General features: G+C 49.4%; 1 protein-coding gene across 10 annotated transcripts in view; it reads right to left on the bottom strand.

The window, feature by feature from the left end:
• Positions 1 to 4,007: 4,007 nt before the first annotated feature.
• The window catches only part of Lrrc74a (leucine rich repeat containing 74A), a 34,681-nt gene continuing 27,847 nt past the window's right edge, over positions 4,008 to 10,841 (bottom strand). For 4 of the 10 annotated variants that reach the window (XR_003950075.1, XM_030246838.1, XM_017315150.2 and 1 more), the window contains 3 exons: positions 10,389 to 10,471; positions 10,126 to 10,219; positions 9,236 to 9,406 (listed from right to left, as the gene is read on the bottom strand). Coding sequence is in view for 9 of the 10 variants with exons in the window: in XM_030246838.1 (XP_030102698.1) it covers positions 10,153 to 10,219; positions 10,389 to 10,471 (150 nt within the window). In the remaining variant the exon portion in view is untranslated. Of the gene's footprint in view, positions 4,690 to 4,724; positions 4,875 to 8,649; positions 8,876 to 9,234; positions 9,410 to 10,125; positions 10,220 to 10,388; positions 10,472 to 10,841 lie in introns of those variants that run through there. The other 6 variants (XM_030246837.1, XM_006516126.3, XM_006516127.4 and 3 more) reach the window with 6 other exon arrangements.

Below are 10,841 nucleotides of genomic sequence, written 5' to 3'. Positions count from 1 at the left end.
GGTGTGCCTACCATTGGCTGCTCTACAAACAGAAAGAGAGGGAGGTTGGCAAGATGTCCTCTCCCTAGAGAGAAACAAGGTCTCCCAGCCCCTGTCTTGGCACTGCAGGATCAGGAGGCAGTCTGCCTTAGGAAGGGTGGACCATTGTCTCAGCTCCCTTTCCTACTCCTTGCTGGGAAACAAAGAGGAGCTGATGGGATATGGAATTCTCAGTATAGCAAGGGTGTGTGTGTGTGTGTGTGTGTGTGTTCCCGAAGAAGCCCCTTCCAAGGCCTCAGGATTTGATGTTCATTACACTGTCAGCGTTTGCAATTTCTCACTGGTTACAACCCAACCTCCTCCCCCAACTCTAAAGAAACCAATGTCGTGACTACTTTCTCTCCCTCCCTCCCTCCCTCCCTCCCTCCCTCCCTCCCTCCCTCCCTCCCCCTCTCCTCTCCCTCCCCCTCTCCTCTCCCTCCTCCTCTCCTCTCCCTCCCTCCCTCCCTCCCTCCCTCCCTCCCCCTCTCCTCTCCCTCCCCCTCTCCTCTCCCTCCTCCTCTCCTCTCCCTCCCCCTCTCCTCTCCCTCCCCCCTCCTCTCCCCTCCCCTCCTCTGTCTGCCTGTCTGTCTGCCTGCCTGCCTGTCTGTCTGTCTGTCTGTCTGTCTCTGATAGCAAATAGGAATCTAATTTTCCTGATCCAGTACGGGTCTGTTTTTCCTGCTTCCAATTACCTGGTTTCATTGAACTGGTTAAACGGCCCAGATGGAGGGCTTGTAAGTTTGGAGCGCCACCTGCTGGGCAAAGTATAGCTTGGAGAGGCAGCATCTCAGCAGGACGCTCAGGGATGCCCTCTGAAGGCAAGTTCCCCTGGGCTTCAGGCTCTGACAGGCTCGCGCTTGAGTATGCAACAAAAGGCAAATTCAGACATGCGCATGCCTGTGCGTCTCACTTAACCTGCATTAACTCCGGCGGATCTAGTGCAATTCTCATTGAACCTACTCACCCTGGAGCAGACCTGCACCAGACCTCCAATGGTTTAAGGGCTGAATCCTGCACAGGACTGCTACTTAAGGTGCTGGCTGCAAGTGGGCTCCCTAGGATGTCTGACTGGCCATATAAAGATTTGAGGGTCCTGTTTCCCCTCCCTGGATGTGCTACGGCAACAGTTTATTTCCTCATAAAGGCTACAGGCGTGAGGAAGTGACTTGTTGGGTAAATATGCTTGTCACCCAAGCCTGGAAACCTGGATTTGGATCCTGGAAGCGCATGCAAAAGGCAGATAGGATAGCCTGGATCTGAAATTATACCCTTCTCATGGTAAGGTGGGAAGAAATAGGAAGCTTGCCCGCCAGTTCACCAGAAGAACTCAGCCAGCCAGCAAACAGGAAGGAGTCTATACCAAACATGGTGGGCTTTGAGGACCCGCACTTGAGGTCCTCTTCTGACCTCTACATGCACACACGCACATTGTTAAAATGCACATACCCAGAAAAACACACACACTCACATATATACGTTACACACACACACACACACACTTACAAACACACACACACTTACACACACACACACACACACTTACACACACACACACACACACACAAACTAAATAAAAAAAAAAAAACCAGACTCATAAAGGCGACACACCAGGATAGCCAAGGGAAGGTGGGCTTAGAAGAGCAAGATCCGAGGGCTGACGCTTGGCTCCCTCCCCGTGGCGTCTGGATACCACCCTCCTCTGCAATGACTTGTTCACCACCAGGAACTTCAAGAGCCAGGGAGTTATAAAGTTCGTGATTAACTGAAGGAGGCCAGAGTATTAAACTCTACCTCCAGGCCACCTCCGGGAAGGAGGTGTCTGAGTCTGGACTGGAAGGCCCAGCTCTTTGGTCTTTCTGGAGATCAGCTCCCATCCCAAAGCCATTGAGGGCTGAAGGAAGCATCCATTAGCATAACAAAGGATTTCTTCTCGGGAAATTCCAAGGCTTTTGACACTCTTGCCCAAGAACTGGGGAAAAGACTAACTTATTATTTTAAAGCTGCAGAATGAGGGGTTTCTCTGTATCCTGGCCTGGCCTCAATCTGTCAATTTTCCTTTTCTTTGTCTTTTTTTTTTTAAATTGTATTTGCACACATTTTTATAAGTAGGAATGTTGTGTCCCAGGCATCTTGAACTCATAGCAGCCAGCCAGTTACCCTGGCATCTTCAAGCACTTTCAAAAGTCATGGCAAGTCAAAGCCAAAAAAAAAAAAAAAAAATCCCCCTGCCAGGCATTGTGGCTCATGCCCATAAACCTAACTCTCGGGAGGCTGACAGGAAGATTGCAGAACATTTGAGGCCAGTATGAGGAGAGAGACACACACGCACAGACAGACAGACAGACAGAAGAAGAGAGGACCCTGTGAGCCTGTGAGCATCACACTGCTCTTCTCCCCTGTGGGGCATGCTGGGCTGGAAGCCAGCTCCCAGCTGCCCTGCTTTCCTCTCCCGCTGGAATGTGATGCAGGCTTCCTGAGAGTCCTCCCCTCACTTGGGTTCAAAGATCTTGGTTAGGAGCCAGGGTCTTAGGACACAGGCTAGCTTTGCCAGCCATTGTTTTCTTTTGTTTAAAACGAACACAGATCCCAAGAACCCGAACTTGGCAGGGCAGGCTTGGTCTCCTGAGGACACTAGAGCTGCCACCAGAGCTGAGTTTACAGGCTATGGCCTGTGTGAACACTCTCATCCGTTCCTGACCAGCACTGGGACCATGCCAGCTCCAGTGAACCACTGGGCTGTGGTGCTTGCTTGCTGGGATGGAAGCTCCAGCATTTGGAGCCTGAGCCTTCCGAGGGGCTTATGGAGGGGGTTGGCTTGGTCCAGATGTGCTGATGTCCTGCTCTGTTGGTCTAGCAGTTCCCACCTCTTGTTTCTCAAGGCATGGTTTCTCTGTGTAATAGCCCTGGCTGTCCTGGAATTCCCTTTGCAGACTCAGGCTAGCCTTGAACTCACAGAGCCCCACCTGCCTCTGCCTCCTGAGTGCCAGGATTAAGAATGATCTCTGTCATTCTTCAATCATGGGCTGTTTGCATTCTAGTGTTAAGCCAAAGGCCTGAGGTTGAAACTCCTCTGCTGCATTTTTAAGACTCAGTACTTGGGTGTGTTGAGATGGCCCTGATGGTGTCCTCTGGGTCCTATAGCTTCCAGTACTCTCTGTCAGGAGTGGAACACCACTGTCATGAGGCTGGGAGAGGAGGTAGCTCTATAGGCAGCAAGGATGGAGGGCCTTGCTAAGTTATAAGCTACTCACAGGCCTGAAAACGAGAAAGGGTTTCATATATATTATTTCATGCTCTCTTCACAGGGCTCTCTGCTTATTATCATCCCCATTTTATAGATGAGGAAGTGGAGGCCAGAAACATGGAACCCACTGCTCAAGGTCATAGAGATGATGACTGATAAAGCAAGGTAGACTTCAAACTGAGAACTGCAAATTTTCAGATTTGACATGTGTTGATGACAATATAGCTCTAACACACAGAGGTTACTGTGTGTTAGAAAGTAAAGGTTACCACTTTCCCCACTGGGGTAGCTGAGTTCTATGGGGGTGGAGGCCGGGGTGGGGATTGGCAGGACTCACCCACCTTCTCTGTAAGGATTTGGCCAGGGCAGAGTATGGAGTGCTAAGCACTGAGTATTTGGCGAGGTTGCCTTTGTCTCTGTCTCTGTCTCTGTCTCTGTCTCTTCTCTTCTCTCTCTCTCTCTCTCTCTCTCTCTCTCTCTCTCTCTCTCTCTCTCTCTCACAAGCCATTTCAGCCTTAACGGTGTTATTTCCCAGTTTGATGTCTGCAGAGTGTTTACCCTGCCCCCTGGTGGTGCAAAGGTGCAAGGCAGCCTCAGGGGGAAAGGGAAAGGGTATGGTTATGAAACATGGCTCTTTGTGACTCGTGGGCAGGATGCTGAACTCTTATTCATTGAGAAATTAACAGCTCTCATTCTGTAAGAGTCCATGATTCTCCAAAGAATGATACCCCAGACTCAACTAGTATGTAAATGCAAAGAGTGTTTTATTCTGCAGAAGCCCAGCATGCTGGGGTCTCCCATTACCAGAATAGAGAAACACCCCAAGTGAGCTTGCAGGCCTGATTTAAAGTACACTAGGGAATTCTGGGGTAGGTGACCTCTATGTTAATCTGTTGGGTCCATCTCTATGGACATTCCATTACTGGGGGTATGGGGGACTGGAAACTTGCTGGGGAGGTCTGGAAACTGTTACTGAGGAAGTAGCTGAGGAAGTCTGGAAACTATTGCTGATCCCATTGTTCTTGCCTCAGGCCAGGTGGCGGGCAGCTTCTGAGGCCTGGACTTGCCTGGGATTGCCCAGTTCTTGGAGACAGAGATTTAGGCCTAGTCTCCTTAACTGCCAATTTGAAGCCTGGCGTGCAATCAGCCTAGCCGTCTCAATTATACAGTTCTGGGAGGATGCAGAGCTGGTTCTCAAAGCCCAGTTGGCGTATGGAAGGATGGGTAAACAGGCTGCCATTTCCTAGGCTGCTAGGCTGTCTCTCACCAAGATGGCCTCTGCTACTCCTGCTGAGTCTTCCTGTTTACACGCAGCTGCAGTAGACTTTCCGCTGCCCCTCCCACCTCCAGGTTTCTGCAGGCTTGCTCGGTGGGCTCGGCTTGCCAGTGCTCCTGCAGATCTGCCCAGTGGTGCTCTCTGTTGCCTAATTGGGGTGGGGGGGGGGAGGCTAGATGGGGAACCGGCTGTAGAACAGCTCAGGTGCCCGCTTTTCTTCCTTTACTACAGAAGTGCACGGTAGTTCTTAGCAACCCCGATGGACGACGAGAACATGGAGCCTCTGAGGGGTCTGCGCAGGTTTGGGCTACTGGATCCCTGGGGTTGATCAAGCTGCGTTCCAGGGGGCAGACAGTTAGGACGTCGAAAGACAAGCAAAGATTCCAAGTTTAGGGAGTTCTCTCTCAAGAGCTCAGTGAAGGTGAGGAGTTTTGGAGCTGACCTGACATCTAGTGGCTACAAGTGGGAATGACGCCACCTCTGGGAATTGCTAAAAGCAGTTTGGGAGGCCTCGTGGGATACTGGGGGAAGTTAGGGTTTGGTCATCTGTCTCTCAGTTACTTAGGGTGGTGTATCAGTGTCAAAAGGTGACTTAGAAGAGTGGAGGTGGGGACAGTCGTAGATTTTGGGCTCTCTAGAAACTCTACCATTCCCAGAAATCAGCCTGAAAGAAAATCAAGTTTGTCATAACTATTGCTTCTTTTACAATTTTACGCCAAGATGAAGAGAAAGAAACAGGAGGTTTTCGGTTATGCATAGCCATTCTGATTTTCTTCCCCCCCTACACATTTGGATGTTCTTTCCAGCCACACAATCCTCAGGGCTCCCCTAGGCCCCGCCAGTTATGTGTGGCCCATAACCACTTAAGTTTGCAAGTCGTGAAAGATTTAAAAGACCCCTGACTTCAAATGCCACGCCTTTGAGGAGACAGTCCCAACGGCCACAGAACACCCGGATGTATCCTGGGCTTTGCCTTTTCCCACCATCCTAACCGAGACCTGTGGGCATACAATTTTTGCAACCTACTTTTAAGAAGGGTTCAACCTCTCCTCTAGCCCGCCACCCAGCAGAGGTAGTGGAAGAGATAGGTTATTAGGATAAGGGGGAAGTGGAGCTGTTCAGCAATAGTTCTTTGGGTCGGGGGTGAGCTTGATCTTTTTGGGCAGCAGTTCAGTCCTGCAGCAAACATCAAATGTGATTCAGCAGCTGCAGATCAGTCCTCTAGGCAGGCAGACACCACACACTAACTGGCAGCTACAGTCCAGTTCTTTCAGCAAGCAGACACCAGGCAGCTGAAGTTCAACCCTGAAGAATCAGCCAGGCTCGCCAACCAGCCTGAGGGGGAGGCCTCGGAGTGGCAAACTGCTGCAGAAACCTCATGAGTAGTTCTTTGGGGAGTTTCTCAAAAAGGCGGGTGTTACCACAAGTTGAGCTCAACAAGGCTGTGTAAGGTGAAGCAATACATCTATGTCATTATTGAAGAATATTGAGGAGGAGCAAGCCCAACCAATGCTCAGCGCTCATCTCCCACTGTCTGTGGGGTCATATTTATACTCCTCCGTCCTGGGTCCTCTCACATGTTCGCTATATCCAAACATCTTTTCATTTGAGTCTGTTTCAGGAAAACACTCTTTCCTGTGTCTGATCCAGCAAAACATCTCTCATCTGTGTCTTCAGGAAAACATCCTTTCACATGTTTGCTTTAGCAAGACATCCTTTTATCTGTGCGTTCCAGCAAAACATCATCTGACATAACTAACTTTTCAAAGAACTAGAAGTTTCCACTTCAGTGACCCTGAGCTCTTATCATCACCCAAGCTAACGAAACTCAACTTCAGCTGAGGGTTGAGCCATCTGTGGCACTGACCTGTCAATCATCTCCCCATCTGACTATCATGTGCAGAGACATGCACTGCCTGCCATGGTTGCTCCGTAGTGGTAACTGGTGACGCTATACCTGCCATCCCTCACCATGCCACAAGCCTGGCCGACCCACCAGACCACGCGTGCTCACGGCTCTTTCTTCTCTTCTTTCCGCTAAACATTTTTTGAAAAATTTTATTTATGAGTACATTATAGCTGTTTTCAGACACACCAGAAGAGGGCATCAGATCCTATTTTAGATAGTTGTGAGCCAGCATGTGGTTAATTGAACTCAGGACCTTTGGAAGAACAGTCAGTGCTCTTAACCACCAAGCCGTCTGTCCAGCCCAACCTTTGCTAAACTCTCGCAGTCTGTTTTTCTTTTTTCTTTTTTCTCTTTTGGTTTTTTTTTTCGAGACAGGGTTTCTCTGTATAGCCCTGGCTGTCCTGGAACTCACTTTGTAGACCAGGCTGGCCTTGAACTCAGAAATCCACCTGCCTCTGCCTCCCAAGTGCTGGGATTAAAGGTGTGCGCCACCACGCCAGGCGCAGTCTGTCTTTCTTATCTCTTCTTTCTCTCCCCACGTTTTTTTTTTGTTCATGTATGTGAGTGCAGATGTGTGTATGCCACAATACTCCTAACTTCTGAGTCATTTCTCTGACCCCTTTTGTTTTTTGAGACTAGCCTAGGCTAGTAGGCTATGTAGGCTAAGCTAACCTCAAACTTATGGTAATAGACTTGTCTGTCTTGGCTTCCAGAGAGCTGCAATGGCTGGCATAAGTGGCCTAGCTTTATCTGCCTCAGTTCTCAAGACTTGAACATTTTTATATTAGTGTGTGTGTGTGTGTGTGTGTGTGTGCCACAGCAATGCATATGCAGGTGAGAGGACCTCACTACTTTATATTTGTGTGTGTGTGTGTGTGTGTGTGTGTGCCGCAGCAATGCATATGCAGGTGAGAGGACCTCACTACTTTATATTTGTGTGTGTGTGTGTGTGTGTGTGTGTGTGCCACAGCAATGCATATGCAGGTGAGAGGACCTCACTACTTTATATTTGTGTGTGTGTGTGTGTGTGTGTGTGTGTGTGCCACAGCAATGCATATGCAGGTGAGAGGACCTCACTACTTTATATTTGTGTGTGTGTGTGTGTGTGTGTGCCACAGCAATGCATATGCAGGTGAGAGGACCTCACTACTTTATATTTGTGTGTGTGTGTGTGTGTGTGTGTGCCGCAGCAATGCATATGCAGGTGAGAGGACCTCACTACTTTTTTCCTCCCATCACTGGTTCCAGGATTGACTTCAGGGTTAGCTAAGGAACAAATTGAGAAGTTTCATCTTCGCTGTTCCATTAGCCAGATGAGACCACTGAGGCTCTAAGGTCACATGACCAAGCTGTGCTGTGACAAGGTTTTACAATGCCCATGGCAGCTGCTTTTGTGCCTTAACCTGGTTCCTGTAGGCTCTTTTCTTTCTGTCTGACAATCCTACATTCCTGGCTAATCCTCGTGGCTATAAACGAGACCACCTAGACTTTGTCCCCTTGATGACCACTAAACCCAGATGTAACTTTAATTTTTTTCAAAATATATTTTTTAAAATATTTATTTATTTATTTATTTATTTATTTATTTATTTTATGTATATGAGTACACTATAGCTGTACAGATGGTTGTGAGCCTTCATGTGGTTGTTGAATTTAGGATCTGGTCTCGCTCCGGTCAGTCCCACTTGGTCAGGCCCTGCTCCCTCCGGCCCAAAGACTTATTTATTATTATAAATAAGTACTTTGCAGCTGTCTTCAGATGCATCAGAAGAGGGCATCAGACCTCATTATGGGTGGTTGTGAGCCACCATGTGGTTGCTGGGATTTGAACTCAGGACCTTTGGAAGAGCAGTCAGTGCTTTTACCCACTGAGCCATCTCTCCAGCCCCTCAAAATCTATTTTTAATGGTGGTTCTTAAAGCCTTCCTTTTAGTCCACCACTCACCAGAGGTAGTGGGAAAGAAAGGATACAGGGGAGGTGGCCCTGTTTAGAAAGGTTCTTTGGAGCCAATTCCATCTGGGTTGTCAGGAAATCAGCAGTTCAGTTGACAGGTCAGAAGCGGCAGCTTGATCCACTGGCAAACACTTCATGGCTATGCCAGAAGTCAGTCGGTATAGCAATCACAAATCAGCAGTGGTGGCACCACCATGCAGAGACAGCCAGGCCTTAGGACCAGTCAGCAGGAGGGACCAGTGCCAGTAGAAACACCAGGAAAAGTTCTCGGCTGTGCCTCTCTCAGAGGCAAGCATCACACAGCTAGATCTATAAGCAAGCCTAGCCCAGCCTCTTCCACCAACTGTTAAGTCCTATTTATACTCCCTCCAAACATCATGTGTTCTCCACGGGTCTTGCCTCAGCACGTGAGTCTGTTTCAGATGACATCACTTTGTCAATCAGCCCGAGTCTGCAGAAGTGGCAAGAAAACTGCAACACATCACCAGAAGTTTTTTGGTACATTTCTTTCTATGGAGTCCCGACAAACACAGCTCAACTACACAGTGTAAGGCGACCAATGCATGTTATTAGCAAAGAATACTTCATCATGTGTCCTTTCACATGCTTGCTTTAGCAGACCATCCTTTCTTCTGTGTCTGCTTCAGCTAAACATTCCTTCACGAGGCTGCCTTAGTCTTTCACCTGTGTCCACTTCAGTGAAATGTTCCTTCATGTGTTTGCCCCACCAAAACACCATCCAACACAACCTACTTTCCAAGGAACCCTTAAGTTCCCTCGTCACCCGGAGTGTTCCCCCCACTGAAGAGAACAACCTCGGCAGCACAGAGATGCCCAGAATCAAGCCATATTTTATTTTCTCGCACTTAGGTCTGGTCATGGCATCTTTCCTTTTGGCCTTTGGTCTGGTCTTCTCATAGCCACACAACTTGCCAGAACTTCTTTGATTGGCACTTCGATTCAGACCTGACCGGCTGTTGTGATTTCCAGGCTTTTAAAAAACTGCTTTGAAAGTAAGCAAATAGGATGAGAGCTGGGCTGGGGAGACGATGAGGCATCTGCCGTGCAAGCTGGAGGGCCTGAGTTTGCATCCCTGATACCCACAGACAAGTCAGTGTGGTGGAGCGATATTGCTAGAGCTGGGGTAGGAAGCTCGCTGGCCATCCTGTCTAGCCAATTGGTGAGTACATATTTGTGCACACTTACACACACAGAGACACACACACAGACACAGTCATACACACAGACACACACATAGACACAGACACACACACAGACACAGACACACACAGAGAGACACACATAGGGACACAGAGAGACACACATAGGGACACACAGAGACACACAGATACACAGATGCACACACAGACACACACACAGATAGATAGACACACACAGACACAGACATACACACACAGACAGACACACACCCACACACACACATAGACACACACAGACACAGACACATACACATACACACAACCCAAAAGGCCAGTGGGATGGCTCAGCAGCTAACAGCACTAGCCGGAAGCCAGACAACCTGAATTTGAACCCCAGAATCCTTGTCATGGGAGTGGTGACCCTACAAGTTTTCCTCAACCTCTCTAATGGAAATGTGGCATGTGTGTCTACCCATCTGACCAGACCCTAGTGGAAGCAGTGTCAAGTGATGGCCCCCCCTCTGGCCCCTGCACACCTCCCCGAGTACTTCCTGTTCTCACCTCGGAGTCCTGAACATTGTCCCCTTGTCACGTGGACTGGAGTTCCTCAGGCTTGGGTTCCACTGTCTTGCTCAAATCTTCCTTTTCAAGTGAACTAAGGATAAGAAGGGAAGGCGAGCTTTGGGGGCCTGACCGACCATGGATCTGGGATGACGCATCTGACAGACTCTCACGGAACACAGATGGCTCTAGGACCAGTATGCATAGGGTCCGTTGGCAAGCAGGGGTGGGGCTGGGGAGGAGGGGCTGAGGGCCATGCTCACCTGAAGTTCACCATACCCTTCTTCTCATCCAACTTCTTTATCAGCTCCCTCACCTGGTACCGGTTGATGAGGATATTGCTTTGCTGAGAGGGGCGATGTAGATGTAATGAGTTTTGGAGCCCTTTGTTCCTTCGCACCCAGTGACCCACACAGTGCCTCCCTCCTCTTGGGACCACTGGTGGCAGTTGAGGGCTCAGAGGGGGCTACCCCTATCACAGGGAGGTACAGGACACAGCCGCTTTCTATGGCATCCCCCTGCCTTCAGAGGACCTCAGCTTCTGGGGAGAGGCGAGAGCTATGAGCAGATGCCATGAGTGGCCTGCTGAGGTGGACTAGAACTGTACTCTTCATGACGTGGAGGGTGTTTGTGCTCCCAGGGACCTGGTCCCAGCTAGCCCTCTTGCTCTATGGGCCTGGGAACTAAGCGATCATCCCTGCTCAGCCTCCCCCGCC

Source organism: Mus musculus, chromosome 12, assembly GCF_000001635.26.
Source record: "Mus musculus strain C57BL/6J chromosome 12, GRCm38.p6 C57BL/6J".
In the NCBI taxonomy this organism is placed as follows: domain Eukaryota; kingdom Metazoa; phylum Chordata; class Mammalia; order Rodentia; family Muridae; genus Mus; species Mus musculus.
This window is presented reverse-complemented; position numbering and strand designations above follow the sequence as displayed.